Here is a 24,351-nt window from a genome sequence, read left to right on the forward strand (position 1 = left end):
AATTCCTTCACAATTGGCATTGGATTTGTAACAAAAGCTAGAGTCGCTTTATTATTTCTGAATTCCTGAAACCTTGGAAGAAAAGATTATCTCATGTTTAAAACTGCTGTCTTGAAATAATCTTTGTTAATGAGGGCATTGTTTTCTCGGCGATATTGAGACAAGTTTGGGAAATGAACTAAAGTTCCTTACTCTAAATCTTCAGCGAACAGAATCAGTTGCTTTCAAACCAAATGAAATAACTTCCTCTAGCATTGAAAAAGCAGTATTTCCCTTGCGTTGTAATTTACGATTGAGCTGATTCAGTTGTGATGTAACGTCTGCCATAAAGTACAATTTTTGCAACCACTGATCTTCTGTTAATTCTGGATATTGAACATCCTTGTTGTCGAGGAATAGTTTGATTTCATTTATGCAAGATGCAAAATGCTTTAACATGTCATCTCTGGAAAGCCATCGAACTCTGTTGTACTGGAGAAGATCTGAATACTCACTCTCCATTTGCCTTAGTAACTCTTTAAATTGTCAATGGTTAAGTTCCCTTGCTATAATGGTGTTGGTAATCTTAATTACCAATTCCATAATTTTACCAATTTCTTCTTTAAATGTTTGTGCACAAAGTGCTTCCTGATAGAGTATACAATGGAAAGTAACCACTTCATGATTAATTTTTTCTTTTAAAATTGAAACAAAACCCTTTTTCGCGCCCGTCCTACTTTTTGCACCATCGGTTGCAATTGACACAATTTTATTGAGTGGGATATGATTTTTTTCCATGCATTCAAGGACGACATTTGCTATGTCCTCTCCACGCGTTTGGCCCTTGAGTGGCAATAATCTCAGTTCTTCTCTCGGACCCTCAGATGATACATACCACATAAAAAGGGAAACTTGGGCTGTGTCCTTGATGTTGAAAGACTCATCTACTGCAATTGATAAAGCTGAAGTTAATTTAATGTCTTCGACTTGTTGGTTGGTCGCATTTGAGGACATTGTAACTGACCTATCTGCTACTGTTTTGGCAGATAATGGTATGTTTTTAATTTTATTTAAAATCTCTGCTTTGTTTTTGAAATCCCAAAAACGTTCTTCATATGCATTAACAAAATAACATTTTATGTATTCACCGTCTGTGAATGGTTTTCCTCTCTTAGCGATCTCCTGACTCACTATGAAGCTTGCAATATTAACATCATTGGCAGACTCTCTCCAATAATTAAATACAGAACTTGATTTTTCAATATTTTTCTGAAGTTCTTCAACTGCTCTCTTTCTCGTGTCACCAACAGGATATTTTCTGGCAAATGTGGCATGTTTTGTCGTGAAGTGCCTCTCCAAATTTGACTTTTTGTTGTGTGTGAGTTTTTCTTAGCAAATAAGACAGGTTGGAAGGTCATCTGAGTTCAAGATAAATGCGAAAGAGTCAGTCCATTCAGTTTTAAAGTCATGATGCTCATCTGTTGTTTTTCTTAGTTTTTTCTTCATAGCCATGTTGAAAAGCACCCTAAACAATATATATTATTTAACACGTTATATAAATACATTATATAAAAAGAAAATAAAAAGAACTAAGTGATTATTCAAAATAATAAATGACAATAATTTGAAAATATAATAAAAATAACTCTCACCAGTACACGTTTTATTGTAACAGTTGCACGTGAAATAAAACATGTTGCCTAAAATCGCGACTGTCAACATATCTAAATATAATAAAACCAATATTATATATATATATATATATATTATTTAAAATTATTTAAAATATATATATATATATATATATTTTAAATAATTGCCTTTATCACCTTAATGCAGTTTCTGGATTCACCCAGCCAAAAGAGAATACAGTATTAAGTTGAAGAAACAGCAAAGTGACACAAACTCCACTTTCACATTTCGCTATTCCAACATTGCCTTTCCCAGTAGAGGTCACCTGTGTGCGCTCACTTATTAGTCACTTTGTTGCTCTGCAAATGACCTCAGATGTTGAGGCACCCTAAAACCTAATCCTAATTAGTCACTTTGTTTGGCTGCCCTGCCTATCATGTGCTCAACCATCCCCTCCACTCCCTCTGTATACCCCCCTCCATGCTCGCTTTCCCCTCCCTGACATTGCGCATCTTAGTGCCACAAAGTTTTGCGAGACCTATAAAACAAATGAAATCACCATTATGTGAATAAAATCCTTTAAAAATTTTATAAATGAAACTATGATGGTTTCATTTATAAATGCCGCATGTGGCTCGCTAGCCACAGTTTGCCGACCTCTGGTCTGGATGATGATGGTAGTTGCGATTCATTGTACTTGGTGGATTGAGTGGTGGAGAGAGAGAGTGTAGAGAAGGTACCCTCCCTCAAAGAGTCTTTGAACTCCCTGGAGGTGTCATGTAATAATATTATTATTAATATTGTATGATACTTACCACCTCTGAATTCTCAAGTGCAGGACTAATTTGCATTTAATTACATCGAACCGGCATCCCCAGTTATAGCGAAAATGTTGCCTTTGTTACTTGGTAAAGAGGTTGATGAATACAGCTATATGGAATAAGCTGATATGAAAAAACTTCCAAATGACATCTGATATAAGTTTACATCCATTTCGCTATAATTTATTTTTCAGCATCTTTAGAATCATTAAATACAAAGAATTAAAAACCACAATGTGTACTATTTATTTAACAACATATTTCAGTCTGTTACATTAAAATATTAGTAGTCCATTATATATTTCTAACATCTACTTTGCAGATGAAGGAAAGGATCTATCAGCATAGTCTAGCTTAACTTCTCTAAAGTCATAGCATGTAATTAAAGCTTTCCACTCATCATAAAGTGTTACTTCCTAGTCACAGTTAAGTATTTCATTTAACTGTGACTAGGAGGTAATTCCATGTAATAGAATAGCATCCCTAGACTCCTTGAATGACCTTTCATAAAAATAATTCTGCTCCAAATTGAATGTAGATGTTATTAAAAGTTTATTTTCTAGCCTTCTACAGCCATATGACATGTGACCTGTTTTTGTTCTATCTGTGCAATGAGATGATGAGACTCATCATTGAACACATCATTAATGATGTGATAGCTGGATGGATTTCCACTAATCATCCAGCTTTCCCATATAAATTCCCCTTCATCTGGTTTTGTGGTGGAAGAGACTTTCTAATGATAGTACTAGCCATTTTCATTCTTCCTCTTTTTTCTATACTTTTCTTCCCATATACTTCGCACTGTTTCTTCAGTTTTTTTTTACTCTCTTATCTTCCATCTACCATCACTGGGATTCAATGCCCTGCTGCCATGTTTGCTGTGTGGTGCAACCCTTGGACATCTGGAAAGGGGAATCCTAGTAATCTTGCAATACTGGGAAGTAATATTTGCAAAGTATTACTTCCTAGAATCAATCAGCTAGTGAGCTCACCTGCAAGGGTCAATGGTGATTCAGTATCTCCTTCTCCATGGTCCAGGTACATGGTCTGGGTATACAGGATCTTCAAGGCTTGGGATACTGTACCCAGTGCACGAGAAAGTCATTTCTGTTTTCAGGTGATGTATCAACAGTATCTGTATTGGGATGATCCCTGAAAACAGAAATAAGAAACAAAAGACATCTGGGTTCTCCTTGATGTCCCAGATGAGGAGATGTGTTTGGAACTTAAAGATCAAGAAGTGGCAGATATGAAGTAAATCCTGATATGCAGGAAAGGTTGTCTGGTTCCAACCAGGAATATCATCTGTACTTTTAATACATTCCGATCTCCAAAACTGTAAAAGCAGAATATTTTCACTATTCTGTTAAGCTCTACACCTCTAATCCAGTAGATGTTTTAAATGTCAGAAACATAGGCATGTCCAATCTGCCTATCATGGCTCTACCATTGGTGTCTGATATGTAGTAAAGAGCATCATAATAAATCTTGCTCTGCAAAGAAACCTAAAGATGTCAGCTGTGAAAGAGACAATCCAGCCTACTACTAGGATGAAAAATAAACAGAAAAGATAAAAACTGAACAGAACATCTCATATCAGGATGTAAAGAGGAAGTCAGACACCACAACACCTATGTTGAATTCTGTTACATTGAGAATGTGGCAATTAAGAAAATATCAAAAGCAACACAAATGCACATCTTTCCCACAGTTGGATCATTTCAACGCATTTGAACTCTATGATTTGATTTCATAGAGTTCAAATTCAAATTTGAACTCTATGATTCAATTTGAATCATAGAGTTCAAATTGACCTATTATGGTCTTACTCTTGAAATCACTTCTAAATTGGACTTGCTGAATGAGAACTCACTTGCCAAGAAAATCATGACAAGAATGTCACCAGCTACAGAAAAAATGAGTACTTCTATATTCTCCATCAAATGTAAATTAAACACAATTACTGATCCTGTCATATCAGATGATATATTAAGCATTTTCCCAGAACAAGAAGAGATGAACACTGGTTGGCCATACTTCCCAAAATCAATTGACGAACACAATCTAGACAGTAGAACTGTTATGAATTCTGCCAGAATACTGACAATAACAAGTTTCCTCTACAGAAACATAAACGTATCGGTTTTTGTCTGCAGGAGACATATATTTAAAACTGATGAGAACTTCACCTTAAGGCACACACCTGAAGATATATCTTCAGTTCTGTGCCTTAAGGTAAAGAACTGCTATCCTGATGGGTAGCTATACTTCTTTTCAGCATGTTTGGCTTAATGCTGCTCTGGGAGTGGTAGCCACCTGCCTGTCAGTGGGATTTCTTATTACAGTAGGTTCCAGTTATTTACAACTAAGTTCTGAGTTAACTTGGATAGAACTTTACAATCTTATGTTGCAACAACTTCATCCTGTTCTTCTTAAAGGTAACCACAAGGAACAGAATACGCTGCAGAGTAGTGTCAACAGGGTAAATCTGGATCTCTGGGCATATGCTTGACAATAACCTCTCTCTTCTTAATAATGGAGACAAAATCTTCTTTCATATGCCTTCCTGCTTACTAAAATGTAAGATGTGACAGTATTGTCTTCCTGATAAATAACAGAATAATCTGGAAGAAAATTGTTGGTAGGAGCTAATAATAATGTAAATATAATTATGTTGTGTTTTCTTAGTATCCTATTAATCTGCTGATGGTCATGTTGAAGTTTTTTATCATGCTGGTAGCAAATTGTTAATAGTTACAATACAGTGATTATAATTTTATGAGTTCAAGTATTTTAGGAGTAGATATATAAAAAAAGTAAAAAATAATTTTTGCATTTGAAAAATATATAACAAACAAAAACGCAAAAAAAGTTTACATAATTTAGGATCAAAATTTGCGAGTTACTTTTTTTATGTTTCTGCTTTGCACGTGTGTGTGTTCATTATATATGATTACTTTCACTTTCATTGAATCAGTTTTTATAACAGAATGCTTGCTTTTTTAATTATGTAATGTCACAAGATATCTAATGAAAGTTTCTTTCATCTTTTTTTATTTTTTGCATCTTTTGTTTAAATCAGATACGATTCTATAATGGTGGTGAGCTGATATTTTGTGTGTTTTGCTTGTGGAAGGGGGGGGGGGAGAAGAGAGACAGGATTCAATACAAAAAAAACTCGTTCATTCAGTATGATATATACATTAAAAAAGCAGTGAAAAGGTTATTAAAAATATTTTGCTTATAGATTTTGACACAGATCCTATAGGTTACTAAATATTACTAAATATTACAAAGGTATGATTTTTATATTTAATGTTATGCATAATAGAGCAAAAGTCGGAATTTTATTTACACTGAACATAGTTTTATAAAGACTTCAATTCTGAATAAATATTCTGAATTGTTGAACACTATAAAAATAAATATCATTCAGATTGCATGTCTAGTTTTGTTTTCATGTATTGCTAATGCTTGATAGAAATTACTTTTTTATATATTTCAGTAACTAGTGTAAATTGCTCAACGACTAATCCATGTCCTGATAATCAAAGATGTGTCTACACTGGACGTGAAGCTGGTTTCTGTATCTGTCCTCGTGGCTATAGGTTGCTGGCTACTGGAATCTGTCAGGGTTAGAAAAATTAAAATTGAACTACTTAAATATATAATCTTTTAATCAGCCCAAAGTTCATTTGAGTTATAATGTAAAATATAACTTTATAAATTTAACTTCTTTTTATTTTAGATTAAATACTTCATAGATGGATCATAATTCTCATAAGTTCTCATTATTTAGTTATTTCATTTTATTTATTTATATCTAGTGTACTTAAATGTTCTGTTTGTAATTGTTTACTTTTTCTTATAGTTATACTCCCTAATACTTATTTAGCATTTCTTTTTTTGACACTAATTAGCGACACTATTTTGAATAATGGCGGCGGCAGTTAAAATTGCAAATGGCGTATGCCAAGTCCCTCCCCCCCATTTAAGGACTCCATTTTGCACGATATTATACAGGATTTTATAGCATCAGACTTGCGGAATGTATGCGTCCCAGCGGTTGTATATGTGGCAGGAAAGAGAGAAGGGGGAAAACGTATATGCACAAAATGAAGGCAATGGAAGGAACTTGGTGATTTAGAAATGACCATAACTGACCTCGTTGAGTCAGATATGGGAGATTCTCTGCTTAGAGAGATGACTGGTATAATAGAGGGCGAGAGAAGTATGGATAAAATAATAAGAGTGGAGAGTACGGAAAGGTTGAATGATTCTGAAGTTTTAGGAGATGGTCTCAATTGGGAGGATGAATGGCAAACAAGAGTGGCTGACTTACAGAGAGAGAGAGAGAGAGAGAGAGAGAGATGAGCTGAAAGAGCAGGTGGAATGTCTGGGGAATTATGAGAATAATGTCCCAAACCTCAAGATGTAAGGTCTTGAGGTTTGGGACACATCGATGGGACACTGCATGCTCTATGGGAAGAGTTAAACTGGAAGAAGTAGGGGAGACAAGAGATCTGGGGTTGATGATTGATAGCAACCTGAAATTTAGGGCACATATTGCAAAGGTGGTGAAGGTAACACAGAGGATTGCTGCAATAATGAGAAGGACACTGACCTGCAGAGATAAAAGGGTTATCATTCATTGTATAAGACTCTGATCAGATCACACTTAGACTATTGTTCTCAGATCTGGTCCCCAGGATTTAAAGGGGATAAATTAACTGTGGAAAGGGTACAAAGGTGAATAACAAAGATGGTGTCAGGACTGTACAATGATAGTTATGAGGATCAGCTGAGGGAGTGTGGACTGCAGAGTTTGGTGGAGAGATGATATGATTGAGACTTTTAAACCATTGAGAGGTGGTTACAGGGTTGACACTGGGGAGTTCTTTCGCTTGGTTGAACAGCGGGAAGTGGCTATCCCTGGAAGTTACGAAAGGAAACTGTGAGAAAGAGAGTGAGGAGTGGTTTCTTTGCATGGAGGGTGGTTGAACCATGGAATGCATTGCTTGATAGAGTGGTGAGAGCAAGAACGGTCAATGCGTTTAAGGAGTGGTATGATAGACTTTGTGTTTCCTAGGAGGGACCTCCCTCGATGAGTCTTGATAGATTTGTGTTTCTTAGAAAGGACCTCCCACAATGAGTCTTTTGACTCCATGGAGCCTGAATAATAATAATAATGATAATAAGAAGTAATTTTGACATTTAATCATTATAATAACTAAATTCTGCATAATATCTGATGTTTTAAGAATAGCACTTTTATTATATTTAAAAATTCATATTTTTAAAAAATATATTTTTAAATTTATAAAAATTTAAATATATGTTTAAAAAATATTTTTAAAAAAAAGTTTTGAAGAAGTCTGTAACCATTACTGGTTGCTACTGTTTGCTGTCTTCTATGTTAGGTAAAGTTCATAATACTTAAAACTATTTATTCATAGATATCAATGAATGCAAGGAAAGTACTTCACTGCCTTGTGGAGAAGGTGCTCAGTGTGTGAATACTATAGGAAGTTATGAGTGTCGCTGCCCTGCTGATATGAGTGGTGATCCGTATGGAGCAGGATGTACAAAGAGGATTTTTCATGAAGATAAATGCAAAAGTCATACTGACTGCCTTTACCATCAGGCCTGTGATATCAGAAGTGGAGAGTGTTATGGTATGTAAAAAAAAGTAGATAATTATCAGTTTCTAGATTAAAATCTTATAAATATGAGTATTACTCTAGTAGTATTATATTGTTGTGCTTAAATAAGTTGATGGCAAATTTCAGGAACTAAATTGCCTTTTCTTATGATTATCAAGTCTGGATTTGTTTTTATTATGTCTGTTGTAAGCATCATTTTGACAGCACAGTTCACTTGCTTTGTCATGAAAAGAAGTGAATACCTATATTTTCCCCACAGATCTCTTATGCATATCACATCACTAACCTCCTCAGCATCCAAGAAAATTGATATTCTCTCTTTCATTCAAGAGCCTACTTTACACCCAACCAATTCTTCACTATATACAAATCCCAAATCCATCCATCTATGTTTCGAATACTGCTCAAGTGTTTGGGGTGGTGCACTTAAAACTTTCCTTGAAGCTATCCAGAGGCATGTAGTTAAGTTCATAGATTATCCTGCTCAAAACAAAGCAAAAAACATTAATAAACTTTTATCTCATTCCTCATTCCCATGCTGGCACTAATGTGCCTATAGATCCCCTGACCTCTTGTGTATTTAATCAATTAAAAAAAAATTCTCTGTGATTAAATGCAAAACTCTGATATCAGAGCCTTGATATCTAATGAGACACACTATTTTTATGATGTCTCTCATTAAATCAATTACACCAGAAAAGTCAATATGAATAAATATATTATAAAAAATGCATATATATATATATATATATATAGAGAGAGAGAGAGAGAGAGAGAGAGAGGGAGAAATAAAATGCACATCAGAACATTGCAAATCACAATGTTATTTTATGACTATGAATTCAATGAGGCAATCATGGAAAAGAAAAAATATATCAAAAGTTCCTAGCAAGTAAGTTAGCATGTGCGAAGAGAATACAGAGAAAAATATAAGAATGCAAAGCAATGTGTAGAAGTAGCTGAGCAAAAGGCATAGGAAGACTGGTAAACATATAGATGAAGTTGTTGATGTGACAGAGACTGATGTCAAAATTGAGGTAGATGTAGGAGGTGTTCAGCATGTTAAAAAATACAAATGTGAATACAGTACTGAGACTGGATGGCATGTCAGCCTGTGTGTGTTAGGCAATGTGGAAGAGAACTGGCAGTCTAAACTCTGGCAATATTTCAAGTAGTTGAAAGAGAGTAAGATAGTTCCATACATAAAGTTGGTACCAATTAATATCTCATGAGTTGGTGGTTAAAGTGTTGGAAAAGTTGGATAAAGGTAAAATCTAGTAGTTGGTAGGTAGGTAGACAGAAATATGATACTCATTGGTGGGTAGGATGGCTCTGTAAAAAAGGTAGATCCTGCCTTAGTAATTTACTCACATTTTATAATAGAGTGACAACAGAATTAGATAAGGAAAATGGCTAAACCATGATACTGCTGGACTTTGCAAAGGCATTTGACAAAATACTGCATAATAAAAACTATTACAAAAAATGAATAAATGGGTATGAATATAAAGCTGATAGCATGGATGGCTGACAGACAGACACTACAGAGTAGTATTTGGTGGAATAGAATCTGGGAGAATTAGGTTGACCACAGTGAAATGTTTCTAGGCTCTGTACTAGGCCACTACTCTGAAGGGGCACCCTTGTTTTAGCACTATGCTAGCCTTTTATGATAAAGTTACAAGAGCATTAGATGAGGGAAAGGCATTTGACAGGGTGCTACATGATAAGCTGATATTTAAGTTGCAGCACATGGGTCTGGATGTCAGATTGGTCAACTGGATTCAGGATTGGCTGTCCGATAGGTATCAAAGAGTTGTGTATGGTGGGGCAGTTTCAAGGAAGCAGAGTGGTACAAGTGGGGTCCCACAGGGCTCAGTACCGGGACCTATATTGTTTAACCTTTATATCAATGACTTTGTCAGTGGATTGCAAGGGGATATTCATTTGTTTGCAGATGATGCGAAGCTGGGTAGGATTATTAGTAATAGTGCAGATGCAGCAACCCTGCAAGAGGATTTGAATAAGCTAGATTGATGGGCAAATGAATGGGGGAGTATCGGTTTAATGCAGCAAAATGTAAGGTCTTGAGGTTTGGGAAACATTGATGGGACACTGCATACTCTATGGGAGGAGTTATACTGGAGGAAGTAGAGGAGACAAGAGATCTGGGGTTGATGATTGATAGAAACCTGAAATTTAGGGGACATATTGCAAAGGTGGTGAAGGTAACACGGAGGATTGCTGCAATAATGAGAAGGACACTGACCTGCAGAGATAAAACAGTTATCATTCCATTGTATAAGACCCTGATCAGACCACACTTGGACTATTGTTCTCAGATTTGGTTCCCAGGATTTGAAGGGGATAAATTAACTCTGGAAAGGGTACAAAGGTGAATAACAAAGATGGTTTCAGGACTATACAATGATAGTTATGAGGATCAGCTGAGGGAATGTGGACTGCAGAGTTTGGTGGATAGAAGAAGGAGAGGTGATATGATTGAGACTTTTAAACTGTTGAGAGGTAGTTACAGGGTTGACACTGGGGGAGTTCTTTCGCTTGGTTGAACAGTGGGAAGGAGTGATGACAAGAGGCCATCCCTGGAAATTACGAAAGGAAACTGTGAGCAAGAAGATGAGGAGTGGTTTCTTTGCATGGAGGGTGGCTGAACCATGGAATGCATTGCCTGATGGAGTGGTGAGAGCGAGAATGGTCAATGAGTTCAAGGAGTGGTATGATAGACTTTATGTTTCTTAGGGGGGGGGGGACCTCCCCTCGATGAGTCTTGATAGACTTTGTGTTTCTTAGGAAGGACCTCCCATGATGAGTCTTTTGAAGAGTATTATTATTATTATTCTTATTATTAATAATAATACTCTTTAATTTGTATGTTAACGATATAGCGAAAGATTTAAGAGAAGGAATATTCAGTTTTCTGCTGATGATGTGAAACTGGGAGACAATAGTTGATAAAGGACATGTAGATATCCTTTATTGTCATGCAAAATGTAAGGTTATGCACTTTGGGTTGAAAAGGTATCACCTTGATGATACTGGATTGCAGGATATCATTGAGGCTAGGGACTTGGGATTAATTGTAGACAGAGAGCTAAGTTTAAATGGCATATTAGAAAGAGTAAAATAGCTAAAAGGATTACTTGGATGCTGAAAAACACACTAACAACTAAAGATAGATTATGATTCATCTGCATTTTAACTACTCTGCACAGATTTGATCACCTGGGCTTTCTTGAGGATCAGGAGGTGGTGAAGACTTGTCCCCAGCCTGACTAGGCTGAGAACAGGTTCTGTGGAATGCTCCCTATGAATATATGTTGAAAAGTGTGTGGGTTGCAAAATTTAGTTGATAGGTGAAAAAAAAGAGAGGACATGATAACTCATAAGTTATTAAATGGATTCTATAAGAATGATAGAAAGGGAAATTTTCAGTACATGATGAATAGAGAGAGAGAACTATGGGTCAACTCTGGAAGTTGTGTAGCATATAAGGACTAGATTTTTTGCTTGGGGACTGGTGATGGAATGGATTGCCAGAATTAATTCTGCGGGCCCTTTAAAGTGAATGAGTTTAATGAAAGGTGTAATAGATATCGTGTGTATAAAGAATAGTGGGTTTCCTATAATGAGTCCTCTGAATCCACCTTAATATCTATGTAATAATAAGAAGAATTTCTATTCTATCAGTGGCCCTAACAGGCACTTAAGCTCCCACGACCTTTCCATGTAACTCGAGGATAAGGTGGTTGGCCCTATGCCAGTAATAATAATAATAAATATCAGAAATGTAGCAAAATGTTCTGAAGACTATTGAAAAATGAAATATTGAAATATAGAAAATAAGAATCATAGATGAGAAAGGTGACATAAAAACTAAAGCCAAAGATATTCTAGATATCTGAAGTAATTACTTTGAAAGACTGCTAAATGAAACAAGAAGTGGCAGAATGATAGAAAATGTTCAAGGGGGAGAATGCTTGAAGTAGACAATCCATCAAAAATTTGAAATATGGAAAGATATGGAGGTATAGATGAATTCACCGAGAGAGGTAAAGCAGGCAGAAGAAATTGTTGAGCTACTGAGTGATCTAAAGATATATCATCCAGATGATGTTGTTATAGCAGAGATGACTGGTACTAATGTGAGAACAGAGATTGATGAATTGGAAGTACTTAGAATATTAAAGAATGTGAATGCAAATACAGCTGTAGGATTAGATGGGATATCAACTTGGGTTTTAAGAGAATGTTAGAAAAAAATACTGAAATCAGTACCTCAAGGGCAGCATGGCTTTGTGAAGTCATGCATTAGTAATCTATTCACTTTTTAATAAAGAGTGACAGCTGAGCTAGGTCAAGGGAATAGCTAAACAAAAGTTATGGGAGGACTTTGGTAAGAATATAGAAAATAAATATCAATGGGAGAAAAAGATATCCTTGAAGTATGGAGTAATTACTTTGAAAAACTGCTAAATGAAACAAGCAGTGATGACAGCACAGTGGTAAAAAACACTGACCAGGCATGCAGTCAGGAATACATATCCATACTTGAAGTAGAAAAAGCCATCAAAGGCTTGAAATGTGGAAAGGCAGCAGGAGTAGATGATATTCAACCAGAAATGCTGAACTGTGGTGGTATAAGAGTCTAACAGTGGCTGCACTGCATAGTTCAGAAAGCCTGGACAGAGGGACGAATTCCCGATGATTGGAGTAGAGCTCTCATAGTACCCATATATAAAAAGGGAAATAAAACTGCATGTGAGAATTACAGAGGTATTTCCCTACTGAGTGTTCCTGGCAAGATCTATGCAAGTATACTTGAGAAACGGTTGAGAAGAATTGTAGAAGAAAAGCTTGATGAAGAACAAGCTGGATTCAGGCCAAATAGAGGCTGTCAGGATCAGATCTTCACTTATGACAAATAGTCGAGAAAGCATGGGAATATAATAAAGATCTGTATTTAAGTTTTGTCGATTTGGAAAAGGCATATGATAAGGTGCCAAGAGAGAAGCTATTCAATACGCTGCAGTTATATGGTGTCAATGGGGCATTATATCAAGCAATATTTAGTCTTTATTTGAGTTGTAAGTCAGCAGTTAGGATTGAAGGAAGTACAGGAAGATGGTTTAATGTTAAATCTGGTGTGAGACAAGGATGCACATTATCCTCTCTGTTATTCATTATCTATATGGATCACATTATGAAGGAAAGTGGTATTAAACACGATATCAAAATTGGAGATGTTAATGTCAGCTCTTTGCTTTATGCGGATGATGTTATACTTCTAAATAAATCTGCTACAAGTCTGCAAGATTCTCTGACTAAATTGAATAGCTGTTGTAATAGATATGGTATGAAGGTCAGCAATAAAAAGACAAAGACAATGAAAATAGGCAGAATCATTGAAAATGTCAACTGTGTTGTGAATGGAGAACCTGTGGAACAAGTAAAACATTTCAGCTATTTAGGCACGATTTTTACTGAAGATGGTAAATTAAATATAGAAATAGACAACAGAATCAGCAAAGCTGGTATGGTGGGAAGTCAATTGAATAAATTCATATGGAATAAGAGAGAAATTAGTCGGAACACTAAATTAGCTGTATACAAGACAGTGTTCAAACCAGTTTTAACTTATGGAGCTGAGAGCTGGGTCAGAAGTAAAACACTTCATCAAAGACTAGAGACCACAGATATGAGAGTCCTGAGAAAGATTAGAAGTGTGAACAGATGGCATCAATGGCAATATCATATTAAAAATGAGGATATTAGAAAAGAACTTGACATTGTCAGCATCCAGGAATGCGTTAGCAGAGCTAATCTCAGGTGGTATGGTCACTTAAACAGAATGGGCAAGGAAAGATTAGCAAAACAAGTGTTCTCTGCCAGGTTGGCAGCAAAATGACCCAGAGGAAGACCAAGATATAGGTGAATTGATATGGTACAAAATGCCTTAGACGATAGAAATATAAGATCTGATAATGTTGGAGTCTTGACAAGTAACAGACTGCTTTGGAGGAAAATTGTAGATAGGAAATTAATAAGGATGTAATTTTTTTCATGTAGTACTATCATATCCTGTACACCCCTTGAGGGTACATGGCAGGAATTTGATGATGATGATGATGATGATACTACTGTATTTTGCAAGACATTTGCCAGGATACCACATGGAACTCTGTTATACAAACTACAACATTTTCAAACGGGGGAGTCTGTGCTTGAGCCACTGCTGTTTAATTTCTACATAAATGATAAAGGAAATAATTTGAAGGGAGATATCCAGATGTTTGCTGATGATGCAAAGTTGGACAGGGTAATAGTTAAGGTGATGTAGAGAGCTTGCAGAATGATTTAAATAGGCTGACAGTATAGGCAAAATATAATGGATTTCAATTTAATGTGGAAAAGTGTCAAGTTATGCATTTTGGGATACAAAAATTACACGCTGTGTACCACATTGAGGGAACTTACTCCAGGAAATTGATGAAGCCAGGGATTTGGCGGTAGTAGTGGATAGAGTTGAGGTTTAGGGGGCATATTGCTAAAGTAGAGAGGGTAGCTCGAAGGATTACTTAGTTATTAAAGAACACACTAATAAGCAGATTTAAGAGAGTTATCATTCCACTTTATAAAGCCTTGATACACCCACATCTGGATTACTGTGCTCATGTGTGATCACTTGGATGGATTTCTTGAGGACGAGGAAGTGATGGAGAGGATCCAGAGGTGAATGATCTGTGGAATGTTCCCTATGATGATGATAGATTGAGGATTTGTAGACTGCAGAAGTTGACTGATAGGCAAAAACGAGGAGATATGATAGAAACATTTAAATTACTTAAAAGATGTTGTAGGATTGATGCAGGGGAAATTTTCAGCACCTAGCTAGAGGAGGCAGAACAAGAGGTCATCCCAGGAAGTTGGGAAAGTGTGTGGTTAGCAAGGCATGAAGACTCAATTTTTCACTTGGAGAGTGGTGAATGAATGGAATGGGTTGCCTGAGTGCTTTATCTGTTAATGGTTTCAAGAAGAGTTATGATAGATAAATTAAGGGGATAAAAATCCCTTATTATTTTACCAGTATACGAAACTCTAAGATCGAAAACTACGATCTACGAGTTTCATGATGAAGAACTATCGACGAATCCAAGCGTAAGTGACCACTTGGTAGTACAACACCACGGCAACTTGAAGCAAAGGTGGAGCAAGCCCCCTCACTATCCTTGATATTTTCTCATAATGTGAAAACACAGCTCCTAGGAGATGTAATACTGCTTTACATTATGAGGAGAGGTCATTACCCAGACCGGTTTCAACCTTTTTTGAGGTCTCATCAGTGAGTAGGTAGACCTGGATGATATCAACGTTTAAGTGAAAAGAACTTACATACCTTCACTATACGAATGCCAGAGTGGTGTGCCCATATATATTATATATTATGTTATATAATTAAGATGAAAAGCCAAACGGCTATATTTTCTGGCAAAGTTAGTTAAATTAAGGGGATAAAAATCCCTCATTATTTTACAGCCAGTATGCGATACTCTATAATAAGGAATTTTTATATTAAGGGATAAGGGATTTTTATCCCCTTAATTTAACTAACTTCGCCAGAAAATATAGCCGTTTGGCTTTTCATCTTAATTATATAATATAATATATAATATATATGGGCACACTACTCTGGCATTCGTATAGTGAAGGTATGTAAGTTCTTTTCACTTAAACTTTGATATCATCCAGATCTACCTACTCACTGATGAGACCTCAAAAAAGGTTGAAACCGGTCTGGGTAATGACCTCTCCTCATAATGTAAAGTAGTATTACATCTCCTAGGAGCTGTTTTCACATTATGAGAAAATATCAAGGATAGTGAGGGAGCTTGCTCCACCTTTGCTTCGAGTTGCCTTGGTGTTGTACTACCAAGTGGTCACTTACGGTTGGATTCGCCGATAGTTCTTCGTCATGAAACTCGTAGATCGTAGTTTTCGATCTTAGAGTTTCGCATACTGGCTGTAAAATAATAAGGGATTTTTATCCCCTTAATTTAACTAACTTCGCCAGTTGGCTTTTCATCTTAGTTATGATAGACATTGTTTTGATAGTCTGGGTCTCCCACAATAAGTATTAGGACTCCTTGGAGGTGCCCATACAATAATAATAATAATGATAATAAACAATATAACTTGAAAAAATTTCATAAGTCATCAGACTTACATCATCAAGAGACTTATATGAAAAAAGACTAGCAAAAATTAATCACATAAACACTTTAACAAACTAGTACATATAAACAGTGATAAAAAACAACAAATTTGATTAGCTAATTTGCAAGTGGTTCAGACAATGCTATTTGTTGCTGTGGCATAAAGCAGGTCATATCCCAGTTCCATGGTTGGTAGATGTTTGATGAATGTGAATCAAACTTGGTGTACAATTAAACCTTTTGTTACATTGTGTGAAGATGCAGAGCATTTGTGGGGCTTCTTTAAATTTTCTTATAAAACAGTTATGATTATTATATGGAATTTCTGTTTTTTTGCCAAACTACTTGCTGGTCTGCATTTGTTGTCTTCTTTGTTGTGCAGAAGGCTAATCTCAATCTGTGCTTTCTTTTCTTTTCATATCAATGTCCATTACATATTACAAACCATGCTGTTCCCCATAATGTCCATTACATTATGGGGGACAGAATGTTTTGTGAAGGGTAGATCATGCCTCAGTAACTTGCTCACGTTTTATAACACAGTGACGGCTGAACTAGATATGGGTAATGGGTTTACAGTGATACTGCTGGACCTTGCTAAGGCCTTTGACAGGATACCACATGGAATTCTAATCAGTAAACTGCAGCATATGGGGATGGATAGGAGGGTGGTTGATGAAGAGATATCAGAGAGTAGTTTATTCAGGAGTAGAGTCCAAAAGAAGGCTTGTGACTGACTAGTGGTGTGCCGCAGAGTTCTGTTCTTGGACCACTGCTGTTTAATTTGTTCATTAACGATATAGGAAAGGATCTGAGAGAGGAACTGTTCATTTATTTGCTGATGATGCAAAGTTGGATAGAGCAATAGTGAATCCACATGATGTCAAAATTTTGCAGGATGATTTGGATAGATTGGAAGACTGGGCTAAGAGAATGGATGTCAGTTTAATGTGGCAAAGTGCAAGGTTATGCATTTTGGGGTGAAAAGAATAGCAGCAGTATACCACATTGGTGGAACTGTACTCTAGGAGATTGATGAGGCCAGGGATTTGGGAATGTTGGTGGACAGGGAGTTGAAGTTTAGGGGGTACATTGCAAAAGTGGCTAAATCAGCTCATCAGATCACTTGGATAAAAGGATAAAAGGTTGCCAGGATTTCTTAATTGATGGGGAGGAGGTAGAGAGGATCCAGAGGTGAGTGACCAAGATGATAGCTAGTCTGTGGAATGAACCTTATGAGAACAGGTTGAAGATCTGTGGGTTGCAGAAATTGGTTGATAGGTGGAAGAGGGGTGATATGATTGAGACATTCAAATTGCTGAAGGATTTTTACAAGATTAATTCAGAGGAAATTTTTCAGAACAGGTCTGGTGGTGAGAGAACTAGAGGCCATCCATGGAAACTAGGCAAGAGTATGGTTAGCAAGGGTGTTAGAACTAGGTTTTTTGCTTGGGGAGTGGTGAATGAGTAGAATAAGCCGCCGGTGTCTGTTGTGGGTGCCATGACTGTGAGTGAGTTCAAAGCAAAGTATGATAGATACTGTGTGGATGCTGAATAGTTGTTCTGGACATGATGTTTAGGGCCTCCCTTGATGAGTATAATGACTCTTTGGAGTTGCCCGTAATAATAATAATATTCAGATGCATATCTCTTCAAGCAACTACTGTCTGGTCTATATAGCAAATGCCACAAGAGCAATGAATTTTATATACTCCTGGTTTCTTTATGGGAGGATGTGGAGGTTTGGGTGGATGCAAGAACCTCAAAAAAGGAAAGCAAGTAAAACACAGATTGAGATTAGCATTTTACACAACATATGCCATTCAAGATCCACAGCTAACCTTGCAGCTTACATCATCCACCACTGATGACATGTACCATGGAAAGCTTTGGAGAAACTCGTGCTGTTGTCTTTTATTTCCAAAGCTTTTGACTGTGTGTGTGTGTGTGTGTGTGTGTGTGTGTGTGTGTGTGTGTGTGTGTGTGTGTGTGTGTGGCATCTAAACAAATTGCCATCCTTTGGTTTCCCTGCTGCCCTCTGTGCTTGGGTAACCAGCTTTTTCTCTGGTTGCTCTCTGTATGTAGATGGCTCCCTCTCTTCAAGCTTCACCACCAAGGCTGGAGTGCCTCAAGGCTCCATCACCTACTCTCTTTCTCCTGTACATAAATGACCTACTCACAATAACCACTAATCCTGTCCACAGCTTTGCAGATGATAGCCTTCTCATTTATCCTACTCATTTGACAAATCATGCAGTGCTCTGACATCCCAGGCTACAAGATTATCTACAACCAGCACCTTAAACATTGATCTTTATACTATCCTTCAATGGGACAAAATGTTGATGTTATGTTCAATCCCTCCAATATGTTGTTATGTTCAATGCCACCAAAATATAGTCTTGACTTTTCTCATGCAAAAGAAATCCTAACTCACCTGCCCTTACTCTCAATAATACAGAAATCACCAGACAAGATCAGATTTCTTTGCTTGGACTAGTGTTTATCTACAGTCTTTCCTGGTATAAACAAATCACATCAATAGCCTCCTCAGCATCCAAGAAAATTGGCTTTCTCTTTCATTCAAGAGCCTACTTTACACCCAACCAACTCTTCACTATATACAAATCGCAAATCCATCCATGTTTAGAGTACTGCTCACTTGTTGGCTCCTTTGTAGTGTAGTGCCAGAGGATGCAAGGTGGAGAATGTTTGGAGGAAGGGCATTCTGTGAGAAAGGAGACTTGTACGAGATTGTTGTCTGAGTTGCCAAGAGGAGAGAGAGAGAGAGAGAGAGATAGAGAGAGATGACCTCTACAGTATATCTGGAAGGAGAACTGGTCATAAAGTGATCCAGAGTATTTGGAGAGTAAACAGCTTTATTAGGGATTCAAGTGAGTAGATGTACAATATGTGTTAGGTCATTACTTGTAGCAAAGACTTCTGTTTTTCGTCCGGCTTGGTCGATAGTTTTGGAGTAAGGGAGCCATTTGGAACTGTGTCCTCGCTATTTGGATAGCTGAATTGCAGGTAGTCAAGTTTCATGGAAAGGAATGTGAAGAGATCTGAGTGGTTATTAGTGTTTGGAGACCAGTAAATACAACAAATGAAAGTTACTAAATGGAGCAAGGAAACCTTGAGCCAGAGAAGGTCAACAGCAGGGGATTCTAAATTTGCCATTCTCTGGCAAGTTCTGACAGATTTAACAAAGATGCAGGTGCCACTTTTGCAGTGAAAAGAATTGTGAAGAGTGTAGTTTGGGCACTGGAAGTGAACAGTAGTAGATGCAGTTGCGATCAGAGTTTCTGTCAGAAATAAGATGTCTGGTCTGGAAGACTGCAAGTGATGGTGGACTCATTTATGTTTATGTTAATGATACAGATGTTAATAAACTGGATGTGAAAGTGAGTTTTTAATGAAGAAATTCTGGTATGGTTTGTATGATGTGGCTGGTTGCGATGTAACTTTGTTGATGAGATTAGTTTATGAGGAAGATTTGTTTTTGTCACAGTATCAACATTATTGTTTGTGAAAGTCTTCACAGGCTTGATCATAATTTTGATTAGATGGAAGGGTATAGTGGGGACATGCAGTGAGAAAAGATAGACTCTTGGACATGACTTCCATACATAGAGAAACTATGACAGCCTCAATAATGCCCCACATACCACTATTCTGACACCATCTTGAGGCACTACCTGACAGAGCATGTGGCAGCAGGATTATGCACCAGTTGATCGGGAAGCTTACTAACTTGTTACTGACAGATTCAGGTCTGTGCACTTACTGTTGGCCAGCCTGTGATACGTACCACTGTTTTAATTGCTCTATCCTTGAAATGGAGGAATTTCTTGGCTTCTCCATTTCGAAAATGTGAGTGATACCCTTCAAGGCCATGACAAACACTGCACAAAGAAGATAATGGAGAGGAGAAGAGACAGAAACTGGAATCCCTGTTCTGGAGACCAAACATGGCATTTGCCACTTCAGACCTCCAATAAGCTGGGTGGTGGTATTTCATTATATATATATAATGAAATGTGTGTGTGTGTGTGTGTGTGTGTGTGTGTGTGTGTGTGTGTGTGTGTGTGTGTGTGTGTGTGTGTGTGCAGTAGAATCAGTCAGCTATTGTTAGAATCAGTCGGTTCCACGACACACCATTTAAAACAAATTAAAAATAATTCACCTATTACATTCAAAGTTCTGCTTATTGTTATCAAAATCCTCGAACGTTCAGCCTTTTTCATCTCAGAATAAAGAACTTTAAGGGTTAATCAGGAGAAAATTTGACAAAGAACATTTGTCAAAATCTGACTTTTGTGTTAATCTTCTTTTAATCTTATTCTTTTGTAAATCTTAAATCTTCCAGCCAAATGCAGTTGGGTATAAATACAGTTGAATTGTGATTTTTTGAGTTTATTTTTTGTATTCTCTTTCAATAAGTGAATTTGACTTGAAGTGCTCATTAAAACAGCCCTTAGCATTATGGCAGAAGCAAGTAAAAAACATAAAGATTTATCTTTTCAAGAAAAGCAAAGAATTTTGGAGTGCTATGATAAGTTGCCCAAAATGAGTCAGTGTAGTGCAGCTGTACATTTAAAAATTTCAGAACCACTCTTATGTAAGATCTTAAAAAACAGATCAAACATTGAAACTTCAGCTCTCACTACTGAGAACATGGATCAGAAAACAGCTTGATCTGGTAAAGATACTCAAGTTGAATCAGCATTAAAAATTTGGTTTTATAATGTTCTGAAAAGAATGCATGCCTTGATTAATGGACTTTTGATGCATCAAAAAGCAGAAGAACTTGCAAAAACAATGGGCAAAGAAAATTTCACTGCAACTGATGGATGGTTTAACAGGTGGAAAAAGTGAGAGAATATTGTGTACAAGAGTATTCATGGTGATGAAAAAAGTGCAGATTTTTTATTTAGCTGATGTATGGATTAAGACCAAGCGGACAAAAATTATTGCTGAATATTCTCCTGAGAATGTTTACAATGCAGACAAAACAGGACTCTATTTTCATGCAATGCCTAAGCATACTTATTTATTTAGAAATGAAAGTACAAAAGGATTTAAATCTTCAAAAGAGTTAGTGAGGTCTTTGTTGTACTAATATGAAAGGTAAACTAGAGCTCCTAGTGATTGGAAAAAGCAAAAATCCTCGGTGTTTTAAAGGTGTCAAAAGTTTGCCTGACTGTTCTAGTGCATGGGTGACTAATACCATTTTCAACAATTGGCTAGTTAAGTGGGATCTTAAATTAAGGCAAAAAATTGTCTTGTTAGTAGGCAACTGCACTGCACACAAACAATTTGTCGTTAAAGAACATCAAAGTAATCTTCTTGCCTTCGAACACTATATCGTTAATTCAATCATGTGACTAAGGCATCATACCAGCTTTTAAACTTATTATTGCAGGGAACTCATACGAGAATTATAACTGAACTTGGTTATATAAAAGACCAGTCTGATGCAAGTGCAGTTGCAAAAAAAGCAAGTCTCAGATTATAGAAGACTATCGAAAACTGCTTCCAAAAAAGATGGATTTTTTAAAACAAACTCTGAAACTTCTTAATTTGAAAATTGGTTGGATATTGATAATAACATTGAAATGGTGGCATGAAATGATTTGAAATGAATTGAAATGATATGAACAATGACAGTGTCGGAAATATGTCAAGCTGCTTCCGATGAGAACTTTAAACTAGTAGAAGAAAGTGAACCTAATACAAGTATAGAAGAACAAATTTTAGAAGCTCCTCCAACCAATGCCTAACAAGAAGCTCTACAAATATTTCATTGCAGTGTGCAACATAGAGCAACAAACTTCGAAAGGCATTATGAGTATGAGCAATTTATTCGTGAACTACTATATTCAAACACATGACAAACAACACTAGATAAGTTTTTAAAATAAATTTTATGTTGTTGCTTATTAAAAAGCTATTTATAACAAAAAATTAAATTAAATACTGTTCATAACAATAAATTGAAATAAATGATGCAATTTTTTTGTATCCTTCCTTTGCTTCATGTTATCAGCCGGTTATTTTTATCGTAAACAACTGTCCCAAAGTGATCACAATAGGTGGCGTCTACTGTATATATATATTATTATTATTATTATTATCATTATTATGGGACACCTCCATGGAGTCCACAGACTCATCGAGGGAGGGCACCTACTCTATAGCTCTTGTCTCCACCACTCAATCTTCCACCAACTACAACTAATCGCAACTACACCAACGCCATCTACCATCCACCACCACTATGAGGGGGGGGGGGTTGGAAAGTTCTGATAAACACCTAGAACAAATTAATTTTGTGTCTTCTTATACTACCAAGAAATGAAATTACAAACTCTTGCATTGGTAAACCATCTGTCCAGTGTTTCCTGGGCATCACATAACCATCTATAAATAAAAGATAACAAGTATTTCAGTTGTTTTTCAATTGTTATGGAGTGTAAAGATAATTTATAATAACTAGGCCGTATTAAAATTTCTGTTAAGTGAAACATGCACTTTTTCATGAAAAATAATCTGAGAAATTGTCAGCAGTACATAAAATATTATGTCAAGCTTTCCATATTCTTAAACTAAATTTTGACTATGAAATGCCACCTGACATTTTATATGTGATTCATGTTTATATAGATGTTTGTTTGCGTGGTCATCCTTGTGGACAGAATGCTATCTGCAGAGGGGAAAACCATAAGCCTTCATGCACCTGTCCTCCTCGTTATACTGGAAATCCTTTGGTGAACTGTTTCCATGGTAAGTACTATTTTTTATGTTCGTTTCAGTTATTTTGAATATTTTGCTTTGATTAAGATTTCATGTAAAAATATAAAAAATGAAATATTACTAGTGAAGATTATCAAAGTAAACTGACTCTCCATATTCAGTAATCTTAAATACATTGGTGCAATAATATATCTCCAAAAAAAAAAAAAAAATTCTCCAGCTTAAAAGTCCACAAGCAATGCTTCATAGTATAAACAACTCCAGATGAACAAAATAAATATATTATTTATTAAGTTGCTAATACTTTTCTGGATTCCAAACCAGCATCTTTAGAGCACAAATAAATACTTATACAGAGCATTCAACTAAATATAAGTATTTGTTTGTACTCTGACAGCTTCAAATTGTAACTGGGAAAGGAATTAAAATCTTAGCATGGTACTCGCTAGAATTAGATAAAAGGAAGAGAAATCAAATTAAATGTAGTCTTAAAATGCTTCTCTGCCAGATATTTTGGTAAATCAACACAGCCCTTTTTATTGATGTTGGGACGGTGGAGTACTTCATAGGTTATGCCGATTCTAAAAATAATGTTTCAGACGTGTGGCAACTTTTATGCACAGCACAGTAATCTTCTTCCATTTAATCCTGTGTGACAGTGTATCCCAGAGCATGGTCTGCCTTTCTGACTAGTCATAATGATGATAGTAAAGGCATTTTCTTTTGTTTTTCATCTGCTGGCTGTCTAAAGTAGGCTAAATCACATGGAACTTTATACACTTCTTCAAGACTATAAGTGGATTAAGCTTGTCCTTAGGAGAATGGATGAAATCCACTGGTTGAATTTGCTAAGGACATACTTTCCATTATAGTTAATACTTAAGGTGACTTGTAGTGGAGTCAGATGGTTAGAACACAAGTTGGAATATAATACAAAACAAGAATATAATTTCATGATGTCCATAACAGAACAACATTTGATAATTCAAAACTAGTCACTTGCAAAGGATTATGCCCTGCAAGTGGCTAGTTATGGACTGCACTAGAAGAATAAATTAATCTGGAGAAAGCACTGAATCATCATCTGAACTATAACCTAAAAACTACAGCGGAACCTCCTACATTAATATATATACTGTTTGCACTTAAATAATTGTTATTTATGTATTTTTATTTGTTTGTATAATTTTTATAGCTATAGTAGTCCCCCTCCTACTTGAACACAAGCACTGTGATACCGCAACAGTCAATCTGATAACCGAGAAC

General features: G+C 36.2%; 1 protein-coding gene across 1 annotated transcript in view; it reads left to right on the forward strand.

Moving 5' to 3' along the window:
* The window catches only part of LOC150101923 (uncharacterized), a 1,001,066-nt gene that overhangs the window by 902,604 nt on the left and 74,111 nt on the right, over nt 1-24,351 (forward strand). The window contains exons 140-142 of the mRNA XM_090399931.1: nt 5,941-6,069; nt 7,892-8,110; nt 22,996-23,115. Of these exons, the coding sequence (XP_090256057.1) occupies nt 5,941-6,069; nt 7,892-8,110; nt 22,996-23,115 (468 nt within the window). The remainder of the gene's footprint in view (nt 1-5,940; nt 6,070-7,891; nt 8,111-22,995; nt 23,116-24,351) is intronic.

Source organism: Typopeltis vanoorti, chromosome 11, assembly GCF_054136105.1.
Source record: "Typopeltis vanoorti isolate ZY-2024b chromosome 11, IOZ_Tvanoo_1.0, whole genome shotgun sequence".
Taxonomy (NCBI): Eukaryota; Metazoa; Arthropoda; class Arachnida; order Uropygi; family Thelyphonidae; genus Typopeltis; species Typopeltis vanoorti.